The sequence below is a fragment of the Gracilinanus agilis genome, chromosome 1, assembly GCF_016433145.1.
Source record: "Gracilinanus agilis isolate LMUSP501 chromosome 1, AgileGrace, whole genome shotgun sequence".
In the NCBI taxonomy this organism is placed as follows: Eukaryota; Metazoa; Chordata; class Mammalia; order Didelphimorphia; family Didelphidae; genus Gracilinanus; species Gracilinanus agilis.
In genome coordinates this window covers 53,966,156-53,981,125 of record NC_058130.1, presented here as the reverse complement: position 1 = coordinate 53,981,125, position 14,970 = coordinate 53,966,156, and the positions used below count along the sequence as shown (strand labels likewise).

The 14,970-nt window shown below is 43.4% G+C and overlaps 1 protein-coding gene across 1 annotated transcript in view; it reads right to left on the bottom strand.

Moving 5' to 3' along the window:
- The window catches only part of TATDN2 (TatD DNase domain containing 2), a 28,148-nt gene extending 13,319 nt beyond the window's left edge, over window positions 1-14,829 (bottom strand). Inside the window, exons 1-3 of the mRNA XM_044656846.1 lie at window positions 14,247-14,829; window positions 10,007-10,426; window positions 3,597-4,466 (exon numbers count right to left, since the gene is read on the bottom strand). Of these exons, the coding sequence (XP_044512781.1) occupies window positions 3,597-4,466; window positions 10,007-10,426; window positions 14,247-14,705 (1,749 nt within the window). The 5' untranslated portion in view covers window positions 14,706-14,829. The remainder of the gene's footprint in view (window positions 1-3,596; window positions 4,467-10,006; window positions 10,427-14,246) is intronic.
- Between the last annotated feature and the right edge of the window lie 141 nt (window positions 14,830-14,970).

Genomic DNA, 14,970 nt, shown 5'->3' with positions numbered 1-14,970 from the left:
GCACCATTCACTAGTATAAAATCAAGGGGGATATGTGATCTAGACATAAAAGGAGATATCATGGGCAGACTGGAAGAACAGGGAACACGGTGCCTATCAGATTTATGTATAAGAGAAGAATTTATGAATAGGCAGGAAGTGGAGAACACTGTACATTAAATTTAAAAGGGTTTTACAAATACATGTTACCAGGATTGGAGGGAAAGCAGAAAACTGAGAAGAAACTTTCCTGGACAGTCTCTCAGATAGAGGTCTTATATCTGAAATATATGGAGAACTTTGTCAGATCTATGGAAGTGGAAACTATCCCCCCCAGTTAGTGGATGGGCAGGGATGTGAACAAATGGGAGAATTGGGGCCATGTGTGGGTATGTGAAAAAAAATGCTCTAGATTGCTGTGAATTGGGTAAATGCAAACCAAGGCAGTTCTGGGGTATCATCTCACACCCATCAGAAGAGCTAGAACGTCAGATGGGCAGGATAATGTTAGAGTGGATGTGGAAAGGTAAGGACACCAGTACGCTGTTGGTGGAAGTGTGGGTTAGGCTGGCCATGTGGAGATCTGTTAGTAATTGCACCTTTGGACCCAGTGGTGCCATTGCTGGAACTGTTTCCCAGGGAGATAGGGGTGAAGTGGAGGAAAAAGAGGAACCTATATGTTCCAGAGCATTTGTAGCAGTTCTCTTTGTTGCAGAGGCAAACTGGAGGTCAAAGGGATTTAAAAAAAAAAAAAAAAAAAGTTCCTGCCCTCAAAAAGCTGACAAACTAAGGGGAGAGGCAATAGCAGAAAAGAAGAGGACGGGGGAGGGTCAGAGGTGAGCAGATCAGGAGGAGTCCAGGCAGGAATCTTTACTCCGTGAAGTTAAAACCAGGAAGCAGATGCAGAATGGAAGGAGCCAGAAAGTCCAGTTTCTGGCCTCTAAAAAGAACAGTATTGGGAGGAGTTTGGTGTTCTGCCCTCAGGCCTCTGATCAGAGAGACAAAGGCTGAGGGAGATGATGTCAGGCAAGGCTTTGGCCGCAGGATGGGGTTGAGATTACAATTGATGAGCTTACTTTAGGAAGGGCATCTTGTTCCCTGGAGCTGAACCAGAGAGTAGCCAATGCAGAGTAGCATGAATATAAAAACAAAAGATATCCACTTTTTAAAGAACAAAAGAATGTAGCCATTCTCCAGTAGATAAGTGACTGAAGGATATGAACAAACAGTTCTCAAAAGAAGAAGATTGCAAATTATTACAACCAGATGAACAAATGCTCCAAATCACTAATAAGAGAAATGCAAATCAAAGCAATACTTCATTCCCCTACAATTTGGCAAAAATGATTAAAATGGCAATAGTCAGTACACTATTGGTAGAATTGTAAAATGGTATGACAATTTTTTTGGAATTATACAAATAAAGTGAATAAAAAGTCTATACCCTTTGAACTAATAACTCCAGAATAGCCCATTGGACTTATATCTCTAGGAAACCACCAATAAAAAGAAAGTCCCTATATATTCCAAAATACTTATAGCAGCGCTTTTTGTGGTCACAAAGAACTGGAAATGAAGTAGGTGGCCTTTAATTGATAAATGGCTGAACAAACTGAGGCACATGAATGCAATGGGAATTAAGAAACTATGAATGTGGTGAATCCAGAAAAGCATGAGAAGATATATATATATATGTGAACTGATGCAGAATGAGAGAAAACAATATACACAATGACTACAACAACATAAAAATGGAAAGAACCACACACCAAAAAAAAAAAGTTAATGAAACAAAAATGATAATTTTTAATTATAAAGTCCAAGCAGGACTTGGATGAACGGATATGATTCCCTCAACCTACTCTTTCATGGAAGTGGGAGACCCCCATGCATTACACATATTTTCAGACTTTTTCAATGTATTGATCAACTTAACTAATTTTTTTCCTCTTTAAAAAAATACTATTTACTATATAGGACAACTCTCTGGGAGGGGAAGGGACACATGGGATACTATGTGATATAAGAAACAGAAAACATCAATAATTTTTTTAAAAAGAACAAGGGCATTAAAGTACAGTATAAAGGAAAAAGCACTGAACTGAGGAAAAGTTCTCTTCCCAGTTGTCACCGATCTCAAGCAAATCACTCCAACACTCTGATTTGTTTCTTCATATGTACAATTTGAGAAGCAGTGAGGTGCAATAATATGTACATAAATAAAACTGGCATTTCTATTGTGCCTATAAAGTGCCAAGCATTGTACTAAATACATTTTACAAATATTATCTCATTTGATCCTCACAAAAACACTGGGAAGTTGGTGCAATTATTATCCCTGTTATACAATTGAGGAAATTGAGGGAAAGAGAGGTCAAATAACTTGTCCAGGGTCATAGAGATAATAAGAGTCTGAGGCTAGATTTGAATTCAGATCTTCCTGACTCCAGGTGCTGTGCTCTATCCATTGTGCCACCTTAATGCCTCAGAGTAAAGGGAAAAGTACAAGCTCAAATTCTGCCTCAGCTTCCTCATCTGTAAAAAAGGAATAATAATACCCATAACACTTACTTCACAGTGTTGCTGTGAAGACAAAATGATATGAGATGTAAAGCATCTGGCAAATGTAAAGATGCTATAAACATGTTAGTTATTACTATTATAAGAACAAACTGGTCTAAATCTTAAAGGGACTCTTCCAGCTCTGTAATGGGCTATAAGCAGAATACTTCCACATAAAAACAGTCATTTTAAGTACTGAAAGTGTTAAGAGTAACTTTCAGCAATTTAATTAAAGTAATAGCTCATCCTCCAAAGAAAAAATATACATGATTAGCTTTTTCAAATAGTTTGCCATGTCTCTGATGAACGAAACTTTAAGCTAATGTATCAGAGCATAATGCTCTTCTGCCTTGGAACTAACCTAAGACAGAAGGCAAGGGTTAAAAAAAAAAAGAATATAATTTAGAGGTAACATGTGTTGTACCCATCATCCTCTTACCTGTGTAATTAGAATCTGCTTCCCAGGACTCCAATTCCCAGCATCCCACTTTCGTTCTCACATTATGTCCTTATGTTTTAGAGATAAAGTTTGTGTGTGACCCCACCTGTCTCTTTTCTCCCACTATCAAGGTTGGGAAAACTTCTCTTTACTCAGGCTTTTACTTTTGTCTTTTTATTTCCTCTACTTCAAGTGATTATTAATAAATCTTATAAAATATAATAATTGGAATTATTGGATATCAATTTTAATCTTACATACCCAATGTCTTTTCTCCCCAAAGGAAATAAGCGGCTAGCATGATAATATGAGTGAATAATGCACAACATCAAAATGGTTTTTAAGGTTGGAAGCTAAACTCCAGAGGCAGTGGGGTCCAGTGGGAGAAGCACTGAATGTGGTGCCTGGGTTTAAATTTGTGATTAGCAACACAACCAGCTCTATATCATGGGGATCTATAATAAAATACATCCTAGGGTGGCTGTGAGGCCCAAATGAGATAATGTAGGTAAAGCACTTTGCCCATTTTAGAGCACTAGATAAAAATATCTCAGCTATTATCATCATAGTTCGGTACAGGCTTACTAAAATGAAGGGGCAGGGAAGCACCTCTTACCTTGCGCTGATCTGAGACAGGAGAAGTACATTTATAAGAATAATCCAGTCCCATTTCTCCAAAGGCAACAGCCTTGGGATGCCTCAAAGCCTGAAGGAGGTTTCTTTCTTGACGTTCATTGTAGTATCGGGAAAAATGAGGGTGACAACCAAATGCCCCCCAGACAAGGTCCTCCTTCAACAGATCCTCCCATAGGTAATCCGTCAGGGTACGAGGGTCACAGAAGTCAGAGATGCAACCTTGGAATTCTTTTGGGAAGGAGCTGCTATAAATTTTTCTAAACTTAGAAAAAGTGCCCTGGAAAGACAACTTGGAATAAAGCATGTCCAAGTGACAGTGTGTGTCAATGAAGCCCGCTGAACCTTGACTCCCCCTGATTCCCCTGTATGAAGAACTCAAGGTGTGCTCTCGAGAAAATCGAGGCACCTCTTCACGGAATGTTCTTTTCTCTCCCACCTTTTCTTCTTCCCACATCTGAGAGGAAGGGAGGGAAGAGGGCTTTTTGCCTGCCAACATTTCCAAGTCTTTGGAGGTATTCCTGGGGCTGCTGTTAGACTCAGCAGATCGATCGCTGGGTTGGTTCCTATTACTTCCCACTATGTTCGAAGCATCCCCAGTGCTGCTGCTGGTGGGATAACAGAAAGGCTTGGGACTGTTGGTCCAGTAAGTGGCATAATCACGCCACGGGCTGCCATACAAGTGAGCTGGGTACATAACATAATCAGTAGTGGACGGAGAAGGCTCTGAAACCACAGAGATGTTCAAAGAAACAGAATCCTCTTGGGAGAACCTGACAGTGGAAATATCTTCCATGTCTGACCAGTCACTTTCTGAGGAAGGATTTTCCATCACCATCTCCCTCTCTTTAGGCTGTGGAAAGACAAGAAAAATAATCATGAATGCAATGAATTTTCTTTCATGCAAGAAGATGACAGGAATGCTTTGTACCTGAGCCATTCCTGTTCTCAGTGACCGAGGCCCCCTCGTGCAAGGGAAGAAAGCCGTTGTTGCCACTGGCAATTCCCCAACAGAAGGGAGTTTGAGCTTTGCACTCACGAAGCAGATCGGCGCTAACTGGCAGGGCCTGGAACTAAACCTGCATCGAGGTCCTGACTAGCGCCAGGCCTGCCACAAATGAGGGGCCTTTCCTACTCTCCCTTTGGATGGTAACTCTGCAGAGGGCGGGAAAAACAATGCTGTGCAAACTAAACTGAGTTTTACTTAAAAGGTACTGAAAGTGATGGCAGCTAGGTGGTTCACTGCATGGAAGGTCAGGCTTGGTGAGAGTGGTCCTGGGTTCAAATCTGCCCTCAGATCTTTCCTAGTTAGGTGACCCTGAGAAAGTCACCTAACCCAATTGCCTAGCCCTTTCTGCTCTTCTGCCTTGGAAAGATTCTATGACAGGAGGTAAGAGTTTTTAAAAAAAGACAATGTATCTTTGTTGAATACTGTTTCCCTGATGTGACCAAGTAAACCTTTCATTAAGTGTTAGAGTTTGACAAGAGTCTCATTTGTCAGTCAATAAATATTAAGTTCCTAGAGTGTGCCAGGCATGGCTCTAAAGGAACTCATAGCCTCATGGAGAAGACAACATGCAAGCAACATGTACACAAAATATATATAAGACTATATAGGGAACAGCCATGGGGCTTGGTGGATCGAGAGCCAGGCCTGGAGACAGGACATCCTGGGTTCAAATCTGACCTCAGCAACATCCTCGCTGTGTGACCCTGAGCAAGTCACTTGATCCCCATTGTCTAGTCCTTACCACTCTTCTGCTTTAGAACCAATACACAGTACTGATTCTAAGATGGAAGGTGAGGGTTTTATACATGTATAAATGTATATGTGTATGTGTGTGTGTGTGTGTGTGTGTGTGTGTGTGTGTGTGTACACACAGGAGAAATTGGAGATAATTTATCAACAGGAAAAGCAATAGAATTAAAGAGAGCTCAGGAAAGGTTTCCTATAGAAGGTGGGATTTATGTTTTTCCACTTTTTTTTCAATTATATGTAGAAACAATGTGTAACAATCATGTTTTGACATTTTAGAATTCTGATTTTTCTCCCTGCCTCCCCTCCCCAGTCCCAGGCTGTGAATGCAGCTTCTACCCATTAAAAGGTGAGATTTTAAGTGGGGCTTGAAGGAAGCTGGGGAAACCGGGGCTGGAGACAAGGAGGAAGAGCATTCTCTGCCTGGGAAAGCTGGGAGCCCAGGGTCCCTGGAGCGAAGAACAGGGCAGACATGGGGAGGGGGCCGGGGTGGGCTATGACGGGAGCCACTGAGCAGGCAGCAGGGGGATGGCCAGGCTCAGGAGTCGAGCACAGGAGAGCTGTCAGGGACAGGCAGACCAGCAGGCTCCTGCAGTCCTCTGGGGAGAGCTGATACGAGTCTGCTACCAGGTAGGAGGAGGGTCAGCAGAGAGATTGGGGAGAGGGAGGGGGAAATGCAAGACACAGACTGGCTGGGGCCAGCAAGGCAGCAGGCATCCAGGACAGCATCTCAGTGGTGAGGCTGAATGCCTGGGAGGCCCAGGAGTATCCTCTGCAGTAACAGGGAGGTGTGCAAGGAGTGAGGGTTTGGGGGAAAGATGCTGAGGCTGGACATGGCCTCCTGGCATTGATTCTCAAACCTCACCTGGCAGACAGGCCTGCCTCAGCCTTGGTCTCCAGCAGGGAGTCACAGAGACTAGCCAGGCTCACTGAAGCAGCAGGACCCCCTGGTTGAGAAAGGCCCATCCAAACACTGCCAGCACTTTTCCCTGGAACCACCAAGGACAGGACAACAATCTAAGTGCCTGGGGAAGAGTGACGGAGTCCAGACGGGTAGACCCTCCTGCTAGGGGGGCTCCAACAGCCGAGGAAAATCATTGAAGATAAGAGACCTGCCTTGAGTGATGTTAAATAGTTCACCCTCAGGAACGGATAGGGTTTTCTCAATGGAAATGGCATTAAAGAAGAAACACTTCCATCCACTTTGTAGCCACTGTGGCATCCTAAGAAGCACAGGACCTGTGGTGGAAATCGAGGCACTGTCTGCCCTAACCATTAGACAGAGAAGTAGAATTCCTCGTATTGCTTAGCCCAGTGCTGTACATAGTAACCACTTAATAATGCTTTTCATTTCATTCATAACATGGAATAAAGCCAGAAAGAGTCAGGAGCCACACTCCTGCAGGCTTCCAATACCAGGATGAGAATTCTGAATTTCCTCCTGAGGCAATAGAGGCACAGAGGGTGCTTAAGCAAGCAGAAGGGGAGCACCGTCAGTTCTGTGTTTTAGGAACCATTGATTTGGCAGGAGGATGGACTAGAAAAGAGAAATTGGAAGTAGGAAGAGCCGTTGAGAAGCCATTTAGAAAGTCTAAGGGAGCCTGGAGAGGAGGACCTGAACTATGACAGGCTTGTGAGAGTGAAAACAGAGATGGATGTGAGAGATCACGGAGCCTGGATCAATAAGACTCAGCAAATGGTTGAACACAAGGCTAAAGGAGAGAGGAAAGTTGGGGCTGACTCCCAAGGCTGCAAACTTGGGTAGCTAGAATGATGGTGGTGGTCTTGGTACCCTTCACACACATAGGAAAGTTGGGGAAAGAGATGGGCAGCTCTAAAAAAATGAGTTCCATGTTGGACACATTGAGTTTGAGTTGCCAACCAGACATCCAGGGAGAGATTTCCAGCAGGCAGTTGGTTAAGTGGAACTGCAGGGGGGCAGCTGGGTAGCTCAGTGGATGGAGAGCCAGGCCTAGAGACGGGAGGTCCTAGGTTCAAACCCGGCCTCAGCCACTTCCCAGCTGTGTGACCCTGGGCAAGTCACTTGACCCCCATTGCCTACCCTTACCGCTCTTCTGCCTTGGAGCCAATACACAGTATTGACTCCAAGATGGAAGGTGAGGGTTTTAAAAAAAAATTAAAACTGCAGTTTAGGAAAGGGATTGCATAGAGGGCAGGTATATAAATTTGGGGATCACCCAGCAGAGATAATTGAACAGCATATAGTATCTATCTCAAGCAATAAATCTCTGTAACATAAAAAAAATGTAATGTTAAACTGCTACTTCCCAAAGCCTTCATTTAAGTGCCTACTATGTGCCAGGCATTGTGCTAAAAGCAACACATTATTTCTCTTAGACATAATAATACTTTACATTGATCTACTAATTCATTGTTAAGAGGATTTTTTACCCTAAGTTACCATTTTTTAGCCTCACAACTACTATGTGAGACAGACAGGGCAAGAATTCTCTCCATTTTGCAGATTAAAAACTGAAGTCAGAGAAGAAAATGCCCTGTCACACAGCTACAAGTGGCAGGGCTGGGGATCAGATTCAGGTTTTTGGACTCTAGAAATCAGAAAATTTTCCTCATCTACCAGACTATCTCTAGTCACTAATAAACCTACCTAGTTTTACTCCAGTCAGATAGCTTAAAGAAGACCTGGAAAGAGATTAAATGTTTAACTTTAAATTGATCTCAAAGGTAAGAAAACTATAAAATCACACTTTAATCGCATGAACTAGAAGCCTAATGAAGATCTAAATAGATGTCTATAGACAGGAACTCTCTGTGGTCAGATGTGTTGAAAAAGGCAATCAATTTGCACCCTGAAGTCATGGTGGATGAATTTAAGATTGCTAAAATAATCACTGTTTAATCAGTGATGTCAAACTCAAAAAGAAACAGAGGCCACATAAAGAACCTGAGAATGAGGGCAGCGAGGTGGCTCAAGTGGATTGAAAGCCAGGCCTAGAGTTGGAAGGACCTGCGTTCAAATCTGGGCAAGTCACGTAACTTTAACTTCCTGGCCCTTGCAGCTTTTCTTAGAACCAATTCTAAGAGGGATGATAAGGGTTTAAAAAAAAAAAAACAGAAAGCTCACATATTGACTTAGTTTTAAAATGTAACCTTATCTAGGTTTTCCTGTATTTTAACTGATTTTGTTAAATATTTCCCAATTACATTGTCATCTGGTTTGACCCGGTACTCCTCCTCATGTCTGGAACCTCTGGTGTAAGTCATCAATCACCCCTCTTTCTCACTTCATCCTCCATTATAATTTGGCTTCCCTACTACCATACTAAAATGGCTCTCCTCAGGGTCAAAAATGAATGAGACTCAATGGCCTTTTCTCAGTCTCTGCAGCCTATGACATTTTTGACTACTCTCTCTTCCCCTTCTGAATATTCTCTTCTCTGCTTCCTGGGTTTCAACATTGCTATCATGATTCTCCTACCACTCTGACCCATAGTTACCAGTTTCCTTTTTCAGGATCCTCTGGGTCCTCTCCCATAGGTTGTTGAGTGTAACCCAAAGCTCTGTCCCAAGCCCCTTGTCTTCTCTCTCAAAATTTCATCACTTCGAATGTATTCAGGCTCTATGCAGTTAATCCATACAACTCTCACCTCTCAAATTCCAATGTAACCTCTCCAACTGCCTCCTGCACATTCTCCCCTAGGTGTTCTATAGGAATCTCAAACTTGCCATGTCCAAAGCAGAACTCATTCTCTTTCCCCCAAACTCATCTCCTCTTCCAATCATCATCTCCCTTCCCTACATCTTTAAAAGATACTGCCATCATTCTAGTCATCTGAGTTTGAAATTTAGAAATCATTCCTTTCTTCCCTCCCTCTCCCTAGCCAGTTACCAAGTCTTGTTGATTTGAACTCTACAAGATATCTTGCCCTCTATCTCCTTTTCCCCCAACTCATACCACAACCACAAGAATTCAGATCCTCATCGCCCAGACTACTGTAATTGTCTCCTAACTGGCCTCCCTGCACCCAACCTTTCCTCACCCCATTTCATTCTTCACATTACTGTAAATTCATACTCCTAAAAAGCACAGGTTTGACTGTGTCACCACTCCACTCAAGAAACTTCAGAAGCTCCTCATTGCTTCTACAGCAAAATATAAAATATTCCATTTGGCATTTACAATTTGGCCCACTATCTTCCCATTTTCATTACATGTTATTACTCCTTCATGGACCAAAGTCCAGCCAGACTAACCAATATGCTATACCTCATACTAGAAAATTCTATCTCCCTCAGTCTTCTATAGGTCCCTGCTTGGAATGCTCTCCCCACTCACCTCTGCATCTTAGAACACCCAGATCCCTTCAAGGCTCAGTTCAATGGCTATCTCCTATACTAAGCCTTTCCTAATTTCCCAAATTGTTAGCTTCCCTCTTTCCAAAAATACTTCTGCATTTATTGTTTTATTTATCTATGTGCATGTTGTTCCCCTCCCCAGGAAGAATGGAAGTCCCTCACAGGTTAATATTTCATTCTTATTTTTGTATTATTCTCAAAGTGTAGTATGCTTGTTGAACAGAATATATCAGACTAAAAAGACCCAATGCCATCTAATCAAAGACAAGAAAGGGAATTACCATGTGAGTCCTACTCACCCTCTGTCCTTCTGAATGGGGCTCTGCACTTTTTTCAATGACTGCCTTCTGGTTACCCGGAGGCTTTTCACCTGAGTCACCTTGAGCATCCCTAACACTACTGAGATTCCCTTTTTCTGCTTCATCTTCCTTCTGGCTGCTTTCCGGTAGGTGCTGCTGCTTTTCCTTAACTGAAAAAGGAACCGTGACACTCCTCTTGCCAGATTCTTCCCTCTTTCTAGGGCTGGAGTCTTGGTCTTGTTCTGCCTTAACAGCCTCCTTATCTTTCTTTCTGGGTATGGATTTCCCCAGAATGCCCTGGAGGGCCTTCAGGTAGATCATTGTGGACCCCTGGTCCTTGACTCTCCTCTTCATCTTCTGGGTCACCACTGCTTCCTCCATAGAATTACTCTGACTCTCAGCCTCATCCTTGGAATCAACCTGCACAACAAGGGGGGAAAAAGTTAAGACATTTCTATCATATTTACCCATGAAGACTAAGACCATAATAATTTGCTTCTGTTTGAATGTATACATCTAACTGAACAGAGCAGCATACAACCAGAGGTGTCAAAATAGCAGTCTCCAAAGCTCCTGAGTGGTAGAATCAGGTTAAAATGCAGTTGGGAAATGTTTAACATAAATAAATAAAAATACAGTACAACACAGATAATGGCAATTTGTAGTTTATTTTGTGGTTGTTTTTTATAAATCCTTACCTTCTCTCTTAGTACCAATTCTAAGACAGAAAAATGACATGGGTTAAGCAATACAAGTTAAATGACTTGCCCAGTCACACAGTTAGGAAGTGTCTGAGGCCAATTGGAAGCAAAGTCCTCCCTACTATGTCTTGTGTTTGTTTTTTTAAGTCAATATGTGGTCCACAGGAATCCAATTCTACTTGAGTCTGACACAACTAATGTACAAAGTCAAATGTCATTAGGGCTGACTTTAAGTTCATCATTTGAAATGTATTCTCTTTATAGGAGATACCCCACATTGAAATGGAATACAAAGAAAGCAAAAGAAGATAGAGTGAGTGAAGGGAAGGTAGAGGTTGGTAGTTATTATTACTACCCCCATTTTACAGATAGGTAAACTAAAGTGTAAAAAATTTAAGCAATCTGCTTATTTAAGAGGCACACTGTGGGATAGTGGACAGTGGATAGAAGATAAGCCTTTTGAATTATCTCAAATTCATCCCCCTGTCCCTATTCCCACCACCTCTAGGCAATCTGAAATCTTCCCTGCTCCACACATTACACATTTGCATCAGTTTAATCATTTGATTACAAAAATTTATCTTAAAGTAAAAGTACCTCCTGGGAAGACACCATAAGTTTTAATGGCACTGGGGAAAAGGAGAAGCCAAAGCCATACATGATCTCAAAGTTGAAAGTCTAGAAATGAGAGAATGGTAATGCCATTAATAAGCATGGAAAAATTTAGGAGAGGAAGTGGCTTTTTGGAAGACATAAAATGTCATCCATATAGAGATGTAAATTCCAACTCTGATGACTCTTCAGGTAGCTGTGTAACTCTCAGCAAGTTACTTCACTGCTCTGTATTTCAGTTTCTCATTTGTAAAATGGAAAAAAATAATACTTTTTCTACCTTGCTAGGTTAAGATTCATAAAAAAGCTTAGAAAGCAATTTGGAATTATGTAGTTAAATGACTAAAATGTCCATACACTTTGACCCAGAGAATCCCAGGGGGGCTATTAATGAGAAGAAAGTCCCCTCATACATACACCAAATATTTATAGTAGCACTTTTTGGGATAGCAAATAGTATAAAGTAAGTAGACACACATTAATTGAGGAAATGGTTAAACAAACTATTGTACACAAATGTAATGGAGTATTATTGTACTTGTAAAAAATGATAAATATGATGAATCAGAAAAGCATGAGAAGACCTACATGAACTGATACAGGGTGAGGCAGAGTCAAGAAAACAATAGACACAATAACCACAACATTGTCAATGGAAGGAACAACCACAAAACATTTAAAAGTGAATGCTAGGGGGCAGCTGGGTAGCTCAGTGGATTGAGAGCCAGGCCTAGAGACGGGAGGTCCTAGGTTCAAATCTGGCCTCAGACACTTCCCAGCTGTGTGACCCTGGGCAAGTCACTTGACCCCCATTGCCTACCCTTACCACTCTTCTGCCTTGGAGCCAATACACAGTATTGACTCCACGACGGAAGGTAAGGGTTTAAAAAAAAAAAAAAAAAAAAAAAAAAAAAGTGAATGCTATGGGGGCAGCTGGGTAGCTCAGTGGATTGAGAGTCAGGCCTAGAGACAGGAGGTCCGACAGTCAGGGAGGCCTGACACTTCCCAGCTGTGTGACCCTGGGCAAGTCACTTGACCCCCATTGCCCACCCTTGCCACTCTTCCACCTGGGAGCCAATACACAGAAGTTAAGGTTCTAAAAAATTTTTTAAAAAGTGAATGCTATAAAATTCACAGAATAAGTATAGCTTCACAGAAGAGACAGTAGAAAATACCCATAACCATCTCTCTGCAAAGGTAAAAGAACTACAAATGTGGAAATTGTCCATATTATCTGAGTTATGCTATTATCAGTTGTGTTGATTTTTCCCCCTCTTCTTTTCCTTTTTTTGTCTTTAATGTATGAGATGACTCTCTGAGAGGGCAAGAGATACTGGAGGAAATTATGATGCTATTTAAAAAAGGGCATCAATAAAAACTTTTTTGAAAGACTTATAAAATGTTTTCCTTACAAGGGAGTATCTGATGTCATGAACCTGAGAATGAGGAACATCAATTAATCTAAACAAATAAGATTTAATTCTATATATCTACAAGTGGTCATCAGTCAGTCAATAAACACTCACTAAGCACCTACTATATGCTATGGGTTGGGGATACCAAAAAAAAATAAAAGACAGTTCCTGACCTCAACACCTAATCTAAAGGGGTAAGACAAAACAATAAAGAAGCTGAAGGGGGCAGAGGAAGAAGGTTTCTGGTGTGGGGCCAGTTTAAGTCCTGCAGCCAGGTGATGCCCTGGGCCCCCTCCTTAAGTGCAGTGGGGAGGGGCTGAGCCAAGGGCAAGGGCTACTAAGAAAGTATGAATTTCAGACTGATTCCATCTGGCAGGATGTATTTCTAGAGATGATGATGTACAGGAGAGCAGCTCATTAGGAAATGATGGGGTGGCTTTCCTTAGGCTCCCTCCTTAAATGAAAGATCTGAGCAGAGGATCCAAGAGACTTAACAAGAAGAGGTTCTCAAGGATCCATGATGGCGCAAAAGGTACTTCCCTTCCTGGTACCTGAGATTGTAGGAAATCTCTTTCTCTGCATTATTTTGATGACCTAAATTTGGGCATGCAGGGACCCAGAGCCAACTTAGGATGGTGGCAGTAAAATCAAGGTGGTGGTGCTCAATCCCATCCAGACCAGCTTGCACTTCTAAAACTTTTGAAGTCCAAACTAAGCATTTCAGCAGGGCCTTTATATAATAATAGCTAGCATTTATATATATATATATATATGTATATTATTTTAAGAATTGCAAAGCACTTTATAAATATGACCTCATTTTAACCTCACAATCACACTGGGAGAGAGGTGTTACTATTATTCCTATTTTACAGACTTGCCCAGGGTCACAACTACTATGGGAGACCAAATTTGAATTCAGTTTCCTGATTCTGGCCCAATACTCCATCTACTGCAACTAGATACCTCACAAGAGAAAAAAGGAAAGAGAACCAAAAGCTAAAAAATAATAGGAGGGTCCTGGGTTCAAGTCTGTTCTCAGACACATTCGTAGCTGGGTGACCCTAAGCAAGTCACTTAACCCCAAGAAGGTAAAATTGGTGTTTTTTTAAAACACCCTACAAATAAACAATTGGCACTCTCCCCTCCTGCCTTGCCTCACTCCAACCCAACCCAAACAAGCCGTGTATCCAGGCTGAACTACCTTCTTTCTCAAGCAAAAGCCCACCTTGCAGTCATACCCAAACTTCCCTGAAAAAAAGTTGACTCGGTTCTTATCCTGAATATCTGCAGTTCCAACGCTTCAAAATCTAATATGGACGGTGCAGCTCCAGCCTCCGACATTTCCAAGTGTGTGACCCTGGGCCAGTCACGTTCCTCCTCCCTACCCTACCCTAGCCCAGGGCTTTCTGAGAGGGAGAAGGTAAAAGTAAAAGGCTGGGCTAATAGCACTCCCCCCGCCCTAGGCGGTTAGAAGCCGGCTCCGAAAGGCCTCTCCGGGCGGTCACTCACCTTCCGGTGGGAGGCTTCATCCTGGAAGGTCCACATTTCTCTGGCCGAGGGGCTGCCAGGGAGGGGGGTGCTTTCTAGGGAAGAGTTAAGGCCTTCCGTCCTCTTGATGAGCAGGGTGCGGCTGCTAGCCCTACCCGCACCTGAGGAATCAGAACACCTGGGTTGGCGAGTAGGGCCGGGGCACTTCCGGCCAGGTGAGGATTTGGGGGTCACCTCTTCCTTGCCTTGGGCCTCCGGGTCCGGGGGCCTGCGAGGCCCTCTCCCATGGGCAGGGTTGCCCTTGCCCGGCCGGCTGGAGCCGGGAGGAGGGGGAGGTTTAGCATTCGGAGAGGTTGGGGGAGCCCTGGAGGAGGCGGCGGCGGCCACAGCCTCGGGCTCCCTGCAGCTGCGCTTGTTGGGGTAGCCATCAGAGCCGCTGCCCCATTGATACTTGACCTTGCGCAGTTGGTCGGACGCCATGGGTACCTGCAAGTTTAACGCGGGACCAACAGGTTACCCCCTGGCCCAGGCGCCAGGAACCCGCGCAGGCGTGACCCCTGCCCCGCGGCCGGAGGGAGGATCGGCCCGGGCTGCGCGAGCCAGCTGGGAGCGACGTCGAGCCTGACTCAGCAGCCGCAAGCAAGCCGCCGCCGCCGCCGCCGCCGCCGCGGGACGGAGAGGGACGGGCGGGCCGGAAGGCTGCCCCTAGAGATGGATGGAGGGTGGAGGGTGGCCCGGGCCCGGG